Source organism: Schistocerca cancellata, chromosome 8, assembly GCF_023864275.1.
Source record: "Schistocerca cancellata isolate TAMUIC-IGC-003103 chromosome 8, iqSchCanc2.1, whole genome shotgun sequence".
NCBI lineage: Eukaryota > Metazoa > Arthropoda > Insecta > Orthoptera > Acrididae > Schistocerca > Schistocerca cancellata.
In genome coordinates, this window is record NC_064633.1 from 450,402,224 (window position 1) to 450,417,567 (window position 15,344).

Here is a 15,344-nt window from a genome sequence, read left to right on the forward strand (position 1 = left end):
TGGGTCGGACCAGACGGGTGGCCTCAGGGCCTGGGCTAATCCCACTGTGTCTTGTGTGGTGAGTACTTGGTGCAGTATCGTTTGTATCGATGATGCTGGTGTTGGGGGCGATGGAAAGGCTGAAACCTGGCAGTGGCATGTGACCTTCTCTTCTCAAAAAGCACAAATGCGCCGAACAAAATGTGACAGATTATTCTGTAACTCACGAATCCATATCAGAAGATGACATGTAATGAGTTCCCAAAGCTGTGACTGATAAATATCCAGTTGTACATCGTTAACTCTTTCTGATAAATTATTTTTGATTTATTGCCATATCTGAGCTTGAGAAAGGAAACAGCCATTGTGTAACGACACGACTGTGTGTGATTAAATGAAAAACTGAACACTTGTCGGTATCGAAACTGATTAGATAAGCTTGGTTGACTTATCAACAAATAAATAGTTCGGCCCCTCTGTTGCAAAACTAAGTGTCAAGCTGTGTGGCAGAAGATGGAAGGCCGAAAGGTCTATGTAGTTACACTGGTTGTTCTGCTGGGGACGTCGATAGCCTGTCAGTCGGCGTCAGAGTTCCCAGATGGATTTCTGCTTGGGGCCGCGACCTCGGCATACCAAGTGGAAGGCGCTTGGAACGAGGACGGTGAGTCACAGCCACAGGACGTACTAGAAATCAGATGCAGTCCCACTTCCTACGTGACAGACGCTTAGTCTTTGGTTTATGATGTAAGAGTATACAGCGAGAGACGCATTTTCTTTCTAAGGGAGGAGGACTAAAAGGGAAGTTAAGAATGTGTCATCAGCAAGGTCATTAGGGAAAGAGCACAAGCTTAAACGAGACAAGGTTCGGGAAGCAAATCGGTCGTGGCTTTAGGGAAGAACTATCACGTTATTCATATTAATCGATTTAGGGAAATCGTGTAAAACCCAAATCTTGACGGCCGGACGGGAGATTGAATTACGCGCCTCTCAGACACGAGTCCTGTGTGCTAACCAATGTGCAGTTTCGCTCGCCGTGCACTACACCGAACAAGTCTGAATTTTTCCAAAGAAACACACATGCACGCATTATTGACTAAATAACCATCCCTGTCCTTTGAGATGAATGTGTGCCGCTCAAAACCCATTGACCATGAGCAGCAGTGTGAGGATGCTGTTTCTGCGAGGGCTATTCAGGAAGAAACAAACGTTTCGGTCTATTGCGGCGGTCGCCGGGCCTGCAGCCGCCATGTTGGTGCCATAACGTTCGTACACTCCGTGCGCATCCAACGGTGGTAGTTTGTGGTCTGTGCAGTGGCGGATAAAGAAAAACCTCAAGGAGGTGGCGCTAAAGATATCTTGGGCTACCGTTACTTTTACCGTAATACACTCCTGGAAATTGAAATAAGAACACCGTGAATTCATTGTCCCAGGAAGGGGAAACTTTATTGACACATTCCTGGGGTCAGATACATCAGATGATCACACTGACAGAACCACAGGCACATAGACACAGGCAACAGAGCATGCACAATGTCGGCACTAGTACAGTGTATATCCACCTTTCGCAGCAATGCAGGCTGCTATTCTCCCATGGAGACGATCGTAGAGATGCTGGATGTAGTCCTGTGGAACGGCTTGCCATGCCATTTCCACCTGGCGCCTCAGTTTGACCAGCGTTCGTGCTGGACGTGCAGACCGCGTGAGACGACGCTTCATCCAGTCCCAAACATGCTCAATGGGGGACAGATCCGGAGATCTTGCTGGCCAGGGTAGTTGACTTACACCTTCCAGAGCATGTTGGGTGGCACGGGATACATGCGGACGTGCATTGTCCCGTTGGAACAGCAAGTTCCCTTGCCGGTCTAGGAATGGTAGAACGATGGGTTCGATGACGGTTTGGCTGTACCGTGCACTATTCAGTGTCCCCTCGACGATCACCAGTGGTGTACGGCCAGTGTAGGAGATCGCTCCCCACACCATGATGCCGGGTGTTGGCCCTGTGTGCCTCGGTCGTATGCAGTCCTGATTGTGGCGCTCACCTGCACGGCGCCAAACACGCTTACGACCATCATTGGCACCATGGCAGAAGCGACTCTCATCGCTGAAGACGACACGTCTCCATTCGTCCCTCCATTCACGCCTGTCGCGACACCACTCGAGGCGAGCTGCACGATGTTGGGGCGTGAGCGGAAGACGGCCTAACGGTGTGCTGGACCGTAGCCCAGCTTCTTGGAGACGGTTGCGAATGGTCCTCGCCGATACCCCAGGAGCAACAGTGTCCCTAATTTGCTGGGAAGTGGCGGTGCGGTCCCCTACGGCACCGCGTAGGATCCTACGGTCTTGGCGTGCATCCGTGCGTCGCTGCGGTCCGGTCCCAGGTCGATGGGCACGTGCACCTTCCGCCGACCACTGGCGACAACATCGATGTACTGTGGAGACCTCACACCCCACGTGTTGAGCAATTCGGCGGTACGTCCACCCGGCCTCCCGCATGCCCACTATACGCCCTCGCTCAAAGTCCGTCAACTGCACATACGGTTCACGTCCACGCTGTCGCGGCATGCTACCAGTGTTAAAGACTGCGATGGAGCTCCGTATGCCACGGCAAACTGGCTGACACTGACGGCGGCGGTGCACAAATGCTGCGCAGCTAGCGCCATTCGACGGCCAACACCGCGGTTCCTGGTGTGTCCGCTGTGCCGTGCGTGTGATCATTGCTTGTACAGCCCTCTCGCAGTGTCCGGAGCAAGTATGGTGGGTCTGACACACCGGTGTCAATGTGTTCTTTTTTCCATTTCCAGGAGTGTATTTCTGATTCTAAATGTAACCTAGCTCCCTATTCGGCGGATAGTCCATATGTATAACGCTACGTATCAAAGGTTCTCTGTAAAAGAAAATAGTAGAACATTGGCGACTTTTCTCGAACAAATGCCAGGCAGAATAACTCGCCGAGATCACTAGAATGGCCGCGACTTTTCTCGTAGGTCTGTGTTAGCTATCTATGTGCCAGACAGAAACGTAGAAAATACGATGACGCGGGCGCGCGTGCTACGTAGGAAAGTACAATTACTCGATTCAGTCGAGTCGACTGACGAAAGAAACGAACGAATAGCGTGCGGGCTGACTGGCGGGGACGGCGTGGGTGGCATTGTGGATGGTTGGGTTGGGGGTGGGGGGCGGACGCCCCGCGCGCCCCAACATATGTATCCGCCACTGGTCTGTGCCTCTGCTACTTTGTTTTCTGTAACGTGTTAAAATCTACGCTGCAGTAGAAAATCCCGCTACTTGTGAAGTGCGTGCTGTGATTAGATTTTTGTTGGCAAAAAAACTGCAAATCAACTGAAATTTATCTCGGCCTTTGTGATGTATACAGAAAAGGATTAATGAATGAAAGTTGAGTAAGGCAATGGTGGAATGAAATTACAATGAAATGAACACCCTTTGCTGCTTACAGGCGTTGACGTACGTCAACGGGGACAGATGAAAATGTGTGCCCCGATCGGGACTCGAACCCGGGATCTCCTGCTTACAGGGCAGACGCTCTATCCATCTTTTTTTTTTGCATTTTGTTCGTTATTGATCGTTGTGTTCGGTCGTTGCGGACGTCGCAAGACATCCTGTTCAAGTTCGGTGGTTGATCCTTCCACTCAGTTTTTTTTTTATTACAGAGGCCAACCGGCTCTCTGACCGAACACGCTGAGCTACCGTGCCGGCATTGAGGATAGCGCGACTGCAGGGATTTATCTCTGGCACGCCTCCCGCGAAACCCACATTCTCAACGTATTGTCCCGCACTACATTCGTAGTGCCCCCGCCCATTATACATCCATCTCAGCCACCGAGGACACAGAGGATAGCGCGACTGCAGGGATTTATCTCTGGCACGCCTCCCGCGGAACCCACATTCTCAACGTATTGTCCCGCACTACAGTCGTACTGCCCCCGCCCATTATACTCAATACTCGCGGCGCGTTGCCGATTCCCGTAAGAGTTCGGGCACTGTTTGTGCATTCTAACGAGCTGCTTGGTCACCGATGGTATCTGTTCTTTTGGACATGTCCGAAAGAACAGATACCATCTTAGTAAATATATAGTTAAGGCTCACCGGCCACTTGACCATCTTCTTCTTCTGTGCGAATGCACAAACAGTGCCCGAACTCTTACGGGAAACGGCAACGCGCCGCGAGTAATGAGTGAGAATGTGGGTTTCGCGGGAGGCGTGCCAGAGATAAATCCCTGCAGTCGCGCTATCCTCAATGTCCTCGGTGGCTCAGATGGATAGAGCCTCTGCCCTGTAAGCAGGAGATCCCGGGTTCGAGTCCCGATCGGGGCACACATTTTCATCTGTCCCCGTTGACGTACGTCAACGCCTGTAAGCAGCAAAGGGTGTTCATTTCATTGTAATTTCATTTTAACGTGCTTCTTGGTGATATGTCCGAAAGAACAGATACCATCTTAGAAAATGGTGGAATGATTTTAGAAATAACCGTATCAATGTTCATGATGAGGTCCGCAGTAGTAGACCTAACATTGTGACGGAAGTCAACGACAAAATATGTGGAAACCGTCGTTTCATGATTACAGGACTTTCGCAACATTTTCCTCAAATTTTACGCACTTTGGCGCTTGAAATTGTGGCGGAGAAATTAGGTTATCACAAATTTTGTCCTAGTTGGGTTCCCAAAATCCTAACAGAAAACCACAAAAAACAGACTGGCTAAAGGACTGATTTTCTTTGAAGACTACGAGAAAAATGGTAACAAAGTTATTGATTGTATTGTAACTGGGGCGAGACTTGCATGAGTCACGTCCGTTGTGAAACAAAGCAGTCATAGGATGGGGACACACAAATTCTCCCAAGAAACCAAGGAAGTGATTGCAAACGCTGTCAGCAAGAAAGATCAAAGTTACTGCGTTTTGTGAGTCTAAGGGAGGGATTCTCGTTGATTTCATTGAACGAGGCGCAACAGTTACCTCAGAGGGCTATTCTCAAACACTGACAGAGTTAAGGCGAGCGATACAACACAAGCGTTAGGGAAACTTAGCGCAAAAGTTTTATTTTTTCACGCCAACTCACCTCCACACATGGCTGATTATACCCGCTACCTCCTACGGGTTTTGGATGGGTGGTGGTAGATCATCTACCACACAGCCCGGATTTGGTTCCGAGCGAATACTACTTCTTCCCAGGAATGAAGACATGGCTCGCTATACAGCACTTTCATACCGACGCCGAACTGCACGCCGGCATAAACATGTGGTTGCAATCGCAGGCGGCAGATTTCTACAGAGATGGTACTGAAAACTTGTGCCACGGAATGATGAGTGCCTCTTTGAATGGCGATTATGTAGAAAAATAGCTCAAGAGTGAACCTTTAAAGTATTTTGGTTTTTCCATCTTGTTAATTTTTTTGTTTCAAAACGTATGTTACTTTCTGACAGCGCTCGTATTACGCAGTTATAATGTTGGTTTCACTGCCCAGTAAGTACTTTTCTGTATCAGTAATAATTAGTAGCATTCAAACAGTTAACTAATACTTTTCACAACTGAAGAACGTGTTTTGAAAGACAATGCTAGTTGTCAGTATTCAGGATCCGTAGTTAAAAAACTACAAACTCTAATAATACATTTGCGGCGTTCATAAACCGCACTGAAGCACCAAAGAACTGGTATAGGCATGCATATTCAAATACAGAGATGTATAAACAGGCAGAACACGGCGCCGCGGTCGGCAACGCCTATATAAGACAGCAAGTGTTTGGCGCAGTTGTTGGATCGGTTACCTTTGCTACAATGGCAGATTATCAAGGTTTAAGTGAGTTTGAACGTGCGATGGGACATAACACCTGCGAGGTAGAGATGAAGTGCGGGTTTTCCCGTACGACCATTTCACGAGTGTACCGTGAACGTCAGGACTTCGGAAAAACATCAAATCTTCGACATCGCTGCGGCCGGAAAAAGATCCTGTAAGAACGGGACCAACGACGACTGAGGAGAATCGTTCAGCGTGACAGAAGTGCAACCCTTCCGCAAATTGCTGCAGATTTCAGTGCTGGGCCATCAACAAGTGTCAGCGTGCGAACCATTCAACGGGTCATCATCGACGTGGGCTTTCGGAGCCGAAGGCCCACTTGCGTACCCTTGATGACAGCACAACACAAAGCTTTACGCCTCACCTGGGCCTGTCAACACCGACACTGGACATTGTTGATGACTGGGAACATATTGCTTGGTCGGATGACTCTCGTTTCAAATTGTCTCGGATGGATGGACATGTACAGGTATGGAGACAACCTCATGAATCCATAGATATCGCTGCGGCCGGAAGAAGATCCTGCAAGAACGGTGCCAACGACGACTGAGGAGAATCGTTCAGTGTGACAGAAGTGCAACCCTTCCGCAAATTTCTGCAGATTTCAGTGCTGGGCCATCAACAAGTGTCAGCGTGCAAACCATTCAACGAAACATCATCAACGTGGGCTTTCGGAGCCGAAGGCCCACTTGTGTACCCTTGAAGACTGCACAACACAAAGCTTTACGCCTCACCTGGGCCTGTCAACACCGACATTGGACATTGTTGATGACTGTAAACATGTTGCTTGGTTGGATGAGTCTCATTTCAAATTGTATCGGGTGGATGGACGTGTACAGGTATGGAGACAACCTCATGAATCCATAGACCCTGCATGTTAGCAGGAGATTGTTGAAGCTGTTGGAGGCTTTGTGATGGCGAGGGGCGCGTGGAGTTTGAATGGTATGAGATCCCTGATACGTCTAGATATGACTCTGACAGGTGACATGTACGTAAGCATCCTATCTGATCACCTACTATCCATTCAGGTATGAGCATTCCGACGGACTTGGGCAATTCAAAGAGGACAATGCTACACCCCACACGTCCAGAATTGCTACAGAGTGGCTCCAGAAATACTCTTCTGAGTTCAAACACTTCTGCTGGCCACCAAACTCCCCAAGACATAAACATTATTGAGTATGTCTGGGATGCCTTGCAACGTGCTGTTATGGATTTATGGACTTGCCTGCAGGATTCATTGTGTCGGTTCCCTCCAGCATTACTTCAGACATTAGTCGAGTCCATGCCACATCGCATTGCGGCACTTCTACGTGCTGGCGGGGACCCTGCACGATATTAGGCAAGTGTACCAGATTCTTTGGCTCTTCAGCGGAAAAGAAAGACAATCTGGGCCATAGATCCTCGTCTTACTTCAAAATCGTCTATTACTATCTTTAATCGCTCCATCACACATCACAACTGCACAACTGCGCATCAAAGCGAGCCACGTTCCTGTCTCATGTGCTTGCTGTCATACTACCAAGCCATCAACCTTCCTTTCCGCTCCGCACGTTCTTTTTTACCGATCCGACTCTTCACCCCAGTCGGGCTACAATGCCATTGCAAGTGGGCTAGGACATTATAGTCGTACAATTGCATCTGTGTGTATATGTATATACGAGTACTCTGTACTAGTCAACTCTGAAGAACGATATCATGTGAAAGCTTGTTGATGTTTTCTGTCTTCTTTAACAACACCTCAACCATACGGTGAAGTGTTATGTTTACTCCTTCTGTTACCTGGTCTAATCCGAGTCACTTCTTGGGGAAAACAGTCTTCAGATAAGGTGAGGAATTTATTAATAAATATGCTGTATTTTCTAGTAATGCCTGTAGCACTGTATACACCGTTCTAGTTCATGTCTTGGAGTTATTTTTTAAAATAATCAGTTTTTGGTTCACTGACTACTTATTGAATTGTATCCTGACATGTCAAAGCATTGACTATTAGTTCTGTGCTATAATTTTGTTCAGTAGACTTTATGTATAACAATTTTATCAGTGGTTCTTTTTGCGCAATTAGTTGCTCTAACTGGAAAGTTTACAATAGGAGTTAACTTGAATGGCAATGTCAGTTACGAACAGCAACAAATCCTTACTGGAATGCTTTTCAAGAAAGCACTGCTCAGAGATATGAGGATAAGATGACACGTCAAGTTAATCAGTTCTTTCATGAAGCAGAAAAGAAATCATTTTCTTACAACAAAAAACCCCAAATACGTACAGTCCTAAATCCTTCTGTCGACTCAGATCAACAGAATATTCACGAACATAAAGAAATAAACAATGAAAAAACCGTGACTGTCATACATGAGACTAACAACCACTTAAATAAATAACTGAAAAGTGTACACGATGGGAAATGAAACGATTTTAATATTGACAGGGTCAGATGGCTCTATATAATCCACTTGTGAGGAAACCGATTCGTAAGAACTAAAATTTCTATCATAGAAAGTAGGTAACTAAAAGAAACTGAAACCTCCTTAAAGACCACATTGTAGAAGCATGTGAAACTTTTAGAGGAGAGATAGAGAATGGAAAGAAGAGGCTAGGTAGAGAAAGAGAGGAAGGTACCTTATGTATAACTCTTACAAGAAGAAGAGAAAGGTTTGCAGAATACATGCTTAGGCATCCATGAGCATCTATTTCAGGCGACCACCGTAGGCAAAAATTGAAGAGGAAGGCAAAGATTGATACGTACAGATTATCGAGGTTGCACGATACGAAAAAAATGCTGAGGTGAAGACCCAGCAACACCATCACACAAAACAGATAAAAATAAGAGAACGCCGGCAGGTAACGTAAAAAACAAAATTTAAATCTTAGATTACGTAAACCACTGCAGATTGATCTTGAAAGTATAAGACTTATCATCGCTGTTTCCGAGTATCAAAACTCTTCGCTTCGAAGATAATACTGTGGCGCAATAAATCGGATAGAATGTTTTTATTTCCACTCCATAAACGAATGAACCTATATAAAATATGTGCAAGCTTTGGGCGATATGGTTAGATGATGAATGAATGGAGAATGAAGCAGGCAACAAATAACTGCCCAGCATGAAAGACATACACCGTACCCATTCAACAAACGTTCAGCCACAATATGAGTCGATTCCTTTTATAAGTTGAGAGTTTTAGTACGCCTATTAGGTTTGGAGAGGAGAATGGAGTGTCTTTCATCTCTAATTACTGTGGTCTTGTATTGTGAAATGCATCTTTTTGTATGTAATGCAATAACGTAACACAAAGAAATCTGTTACTTTTATCTGTATCGTTTATTGTTAGAAAGAAAAAAAGCGGTTTTGCATAAATGCATGACAATGCATTTTCTCACAAAAGAGTAACGATGTCCTGTATGTGTTCCCCAACAGGTAAAGGTGAAAGCATTTGGGATTACTACCTTCATAATTATCCAGAATCGGACCCTGATGGTGCAAACGGAGACATCGCATGTGACTCTTACCATAAATACGAGGAAGATGTTCGGCTGCTCAAAGAACTTAATGTGAGTTTATTTCGCTTATGTCTGTGCCAGCATTGCTGTGCACAACGGGAAAATGAACAATTTGATGACATGCATGAACATTACAACAAAATAAAAATAGTTAAGATAAATAGTTAAGTTACCATTTTTATAACAGAAAAAACTGAATTTGTTTTGCAGGCCAACGTCTACAGATTTTCAATTTCTTGGCCTAGAATCCTCCCAACGGGAGATATATCACAAATCAATGCTCCTGGAATAGATTATTACAACAAGCTCATCAATCTCTTGCTGGAAAATGGCATTGAACCTTTGGTAAGTCACTAACCGTTTGTGCCTGGGAATTTAATCAAGTCTTCAACTTCATCAACTTGAACAAAATTTTACGTGTCTCTCAAACACCGTGTAAGTACATTTTATTAAAAAAGCAATGGACCTTTTTAATTGGGCAGCTTGAATTCATTTCGGTGTTGAGAGTACTCAATGGTTGCAACTCTTGTTGGTTGTGAACAAGTTTTCAATAATTTGAAAAGACTGTTTCTGATTAGATGTAGACTATGTGGACTTTTATTAAATCAGTAGACGTACGAGCAGAAACGAATTATTTTCGGTGTTCTTTGATTCTAGGTGACCATGTACCATTGGGATCTACCGCTAGCTTTGCAATACATCGGTGGCTGGACTAATCCCATATTGGCAGACTATTTCGTCGAGTACGCGCGAATACTATTCGACAACTTCGGTGACCGAGTGAGTTCAAAATTTATTACATTCCCACATGTAATCTTCACAGTGTGTAAAACCTACCAACAAGTAATGTCTGTAAGTAGGGCAATCCTGTTACACTTAATACTGTGGTACCAATACAATAGGGGATAATCCAGAAAAACGAACCCTGATTTTAGATTGAAGTTTCGGGAGAAAAGTCGTATTTCATGAAAAAAGAAATAAAATTACTCTTTACCTTCTATATTGCTTCAATAGTGATACTGACATACACGTCGAAGTGCTTCGTTAATTTCATTACCAACTGCTGTGTATCTGATTAATCCCTTTTTTCCGGTAGTAATATCATATGAGATGTAGAAAGGTGTTAGAAGTATAAAGAACGAAACGGCGTCTGTAAGTAACGGAGTTGCAGTAGAAATGATTAAAACTTGAGGAAAGGTAATGCAATAGAAACTTACAAAACGATTTACAAAATGTCTGCTGGAAGAAGATGATTTCCAAAAACTTGAACAATGCTGCAATTATTCTACTTCGTAAGAAAGGAGATAGACAAGATATTAAAAACTATCAGATCCCACTTCCTATTATACGAGATCTTCACTAAAATGGCCACAACCGCTTAAGCAACGCATTAGATTCTAGTCAAATAAAGCAAGAAATTGCTTTCAGAAGTAGATACATAGCACAATGTATCAGGTGCAACTTGCAAATTAAATTATAAAACACAGCAACGAGTGTGAATGTGAACTTTGTCTAGGAGTCATAGATTAAGCTGAGTAGGCTGAAATCTGTACTATCTGCGTACATCGTAAGAATAAACCTGATGTAAACATTACACTATGTACTCTTCTTCCTTTCTGGAGCCTCATTGGATTTCATTTCGTGTTGAGCGGAAGCCAAGCTGTCTCGAGTACAGTCAAGTGCGATAATAAGGATGCATTTGTCGTTAAAGCTTGCGTTACGCGATCATCGACCCAGAGATGTTCAAATGTGTGTGAAACCTTATAGGACTTAACTGCTAAGCTCATCAGTCCCTAAGCTTACACACTACTTAACCTAAATTATCCTAAGGACAAACACACGCACCCATGCCCGAGGAAGGACTCGAACCTCCGCCGGAACCAGCCGCACAGTCCATGACTGCACCGCCCTAGACCGCTCGGCTAATCCCGCGCGGCTGACCCAGAGATGATAACGGCACAACAGTGTTACCGGCGCATTTAATTTGGACTGTACTAGAAAACCAGCTGGTCCAACTAAACTGCAGTGATGTGCCGGCCCGGAGTGGCCGTGCGGTTGTAGGCGCTACAGTTTAGAACCGCGAGACCGCTGCGGTCCCAGGTTCGAATCCTGCCTCGGGCATGGATGTGTGTGATGTCCTTAAGTTAGTTAGGTTTAATTAGTTCTAAGTTCTAGGCGACTGATGACCTCAAAAGCTAAGTCGCTTAGTGCTCAGAGCCATTTGAACCTTTTTTTTTGCAGTGATGTGAGCAATTGCAGTTAAAAACGTAAAAAAGAGATGAGCAGAGAAACAATATCGCTTCGAGTTTCATTTAATTTCCAAACAAATGAAATAATGGCAATAAGCTGCCTAGGTGAGAAGACGCAAAACGTAAGATACTCTTGTACTTAGTTATCATAGTACTATAGTTAAAAAAGATGAGTAATAAAAATTACTAACTTAAACACAGGGTAATTTCTCTGCGTGGGCTGTGTTTGACATAGGGCTATGTTTGATGAATTTGAAATTTAAATGATGTAAGTATTCGAACTGAACTAAAAAAAAGTAAGGCCACTGTGAGATGCGATCTAGCCATACATAGAATTCTCAATTACCAGCCACACATCTCATATCCACAAGTAACATATATTAAGTAAAAAAAAAAAACTTCAAAAGCTGATTTTTCCTTGTAATCTTGTGGAAAACATTAAGTACAACTCGTTTCCCGCCATTTTTATTCTTATAATGAACGAAATATAACAGCCTTTGAGGAACAAGAAATCTACATTCACATACTGCAGAAAATAAAAGTTTTCAAAAATTCAATCTTCATATTGACAAATATGATGGTGGAATACCGAGAAATATCCGTTGTTGAGCAACCAGGAGTCTGTATGCATAGTGGGTAAGTACAAAGCACCCAGGGCGTCATTTAGCATGCTTGAGGTGTGTAACAATCCTTTATTGTTCTGATGTCGTTGACAATAAACATTCAAAATGAACACCATTAACTTCAGTATGGAGCCTGTATTGACGTAGCAGGGCGTCTCATGTTCGATGGAAAATATGTGGCGTGGTTTGTACGTATGTGGCCGCTGCAAGAACTGCAACCAGCCCACAGGGGTAGAATACACTTTGGTTTTCATGTAGCCCCAGAGAAGAAAGTCTAATTTGGAGCGGTCTAGGGACCTTGCACACCAGTGTTCAGTTTCTCCCCGGCGGATCCACCGATTGCCAAAAGCAAGGGCTACTGCTACAGGTACTGATACATCAACGTGCGCCAGGGCTCCATGATGCTGGAACCACATCCTCTCGCTGACTCATAGAGTTACCAGTAACGTCGGCAGGTTCTCTTGCAACAACAGTCTGCACATTGGCCACTTCAGTCGAGGAGGCAACATGTATGACCCAAGTAAGTAGGCACCCGCTATACCGGCCCGCATGTTTACTCCAAATTGTCTCTGATGGCCTCACATAACTCTTGTACATGGGTTTTCTTCTCCACAATACATGCGAGTTACGACAATTTTGCTTATCTTCCTGAGTAAACTGAGTGTCATTTGCAAACAGAAGAACTTCAGGAAACTAAGGGTTTGAGTTAGCTGTTGTAGAAACCAATTTACGAACTCAAGGTGAAGTGGATAATCATCTGATGCTAGAGTCCATACTCTGGTGGAGGGAAAGGATGAGGCAGCTGTTCATGCATCACATTCCATACTAAACTATGGTGAACTTCACTAGGACCCATTCTCAAAGTGTAACAAAATGTCGTTATCAAAGGTACATGTGCGCATCGTCCATGGTCTCCCTGTATTGGGATTGTGTACCATCAGTGTGTCGGCTTTTTCCAGTCGAAAGTGGACTGCAGTCAATGTTCGACATCTTTGTGCAGGGAAAACTTGGCAGTATATCTGGTGAACACTTTGATCATTGGCTTCAGCTTGCCATAAACAAAATGCACGTGTCACTCTTGTCTCCATATGTAGCGCTCCATGTTACCGTAACTGCAGGCTGTTTACTGGCTGTTTACTGGCTCAATGGGAACGTTAGGACATCACATTATTAAGTACTTCAAAAAAACTTACGTGTAACAGTGTTTGAAGACGGTATTTTTTGTTTATCTTCTTTATCACTGGCATACTGATGCATGTTTAGTGCTTACGCAATATGCGCTTCTGAAACCCGGTTGCTGAACGAAATACATTTTTTGTTGGTTCTATTGTAAAATCTGTCAGTTTTGGATTTAACTTATTGAACACCCTGTAATATATCAACAATATAATTTCCATTAGATTTCAAAAGATTAATGCGAAGCAGATTAAGGAGGCCAAGAGGAATGTATTAGATTCTTAAACTGGGGAAAGGAAGGGTGAGTACTTATTAATGCCAATTACAATCAGTGTATACACTGCCTAACAAAAATAGTGAAGCAGCCAGTAGATATGTGCGCAAGTGAGTGTTACGCTCATGCATGTACACACCATCGGATCCCCTGCGGGTTCAGGGGTTAGAATAGGCCTGAGGTGCAGGCCATTTGGGGAAGGATGTCTCACATGGCGCACCATATATCTGTAGTGCGATTCGACCTCCTGCACCCCTCTGGAACTCCACCCACAATCCAGCTCTTTAGGCGAGGATGCCTAAAGGGATACATTATTTACTTCCATTGCTTGTTTTCCTCTTTCACCCCCAAGACAATATTGGATTTCACCGCACTCAATATACAGCACAACAGGCAGTCTGTCGTGGTGGTGTCGTCATGTACCCTCTTGGTCATAGCCCCGTGACAACACAAGGGTCACTCTACCGATGCCTTATCTGCCAACCTCCCCCCCCCCCCCCCGTATGCCAAGGAGTAAAAAATGGCTCTGAGCACTATGGGACTTAACTACTGAGGTCATCAGGCCCCTAGAACTTAGAACTACTTAAACCTAACTAACCTAAGGACATCACACACTCCATGCCCGAGGCAGGATTCGAACCTGCAACCGTAGCGGTCACGCGGTTCCAGACTGACGCGCTTAGAACCATACGGCCACACCGGTCGGCTGCCAAGGAGTAGATTCCCTTCTTCTTGGGGATCAGGATTCCTGGCAACGGCCACTGTGCCAGGTGACCTTTGTTGTGACTGGGTGGCGCCTGTGGGGAGAGCCACTGATCAGAGTGGATGGCATGAGGGCAGATGACCTGCAGTGAAGCAGACCAAGTCATGTTTTGCTGGGGATGAATGGCCCCAGCAGTCCTTAAAAAAGGGAAGGTAGAATATAATGTTGAGAAATATGACCTCAAGTCATTCCCCTAGCTAACTACACCATGAGAGGAATATAGGGTTACAGAAAGAAGAGCGCCATACTCCCCTCGTTATTTAGCGTGCAGCAGAACCGTTGGGACTCATTTCTGGCTACCAAGCCTCTCTTTCTTGTAGAGCACGTGGAGGATACGTTTGGGGAAGTGGCAGTGCTGTCCAAAATGAGAAATGAGTCAGTCTTGATTCAGATAACATCTGCAGCCCAGTCCCGAGCGTCGCTCGCCTGTGACAAACTGGCTGATATTCACGTTTCGCCCCGCCCCGCCCCCCCCCTATGAGACTCAACATGGTCCAGGGGATTAGTTTCCATCGCGACCTACTCTTGCAGTCCGACGACGAGCTATGCGCCAATTTAGAATGGCAGGGTGTTCACTTCATCTGGCGCATTTATAGGGGACCAAAAGATAATAAGGTGCCTTCATCTTGGCCTTTGAGGATGATATGTTAACGGGCAAGGTCAAGTTGATCTTATACCAATATGATGTAAAACCATACGTCCTTACCCCTATGCAGTGCTTTAAGCGCTGGAATTCTGGCACATGCCTTCCCAATGCAATTCCAGCGCCACATGCAGAGACTGCAGATGTCTCTGCATCTGAGTACTCGATGTGCACTTCCTCCCACCTGTGTCAACTGTGGAGAGCACCATTCCCCCTGCTTGCTGGACTGCATAGTACCCCAAAAGGAGCGAAAAATGATGGAGCACAAGACCCTGGACCAGCTGACTTACCAAGAGGCTAAATGGAAATATGAATGGTTGCACC

The 15,344-nt window shown here is 45.0% G+C and overlaps 1 protein-coding gene across 1 annotated transcript in view; it reads left to right on the forward strand.

Moving 5' to 3' along the window:
- The first annotated feature begins 476 nt into the window (after nt 1–476).
- The window catches only part of LOC126094834 (myrosinase 1-like), a 120,218-nt gene continuing 105,350 nt past the window's right edge, over nt 477–15,344 (forward strand). Inside the window, exons 1-4 of the mRNA XM_049909431.1 lie at nt 477–640; nt 9,210–9,343; nt 9,503–9,637; nt 9,950–10,072. Coding sequence (XP_049765388.1) covers nt 493–640; nt 9,210–9,343; nt 9,503–9,637; nt 9,950–10,072 — 540 coding nt within the window. The 5' untranslated portion in view covers nt 477–492. The remainder of the gene's footprint in view (nt 641–9,209; nt 9,344–9,502; nt 9,638–9,949; nt 10,073–15,344) is intronic.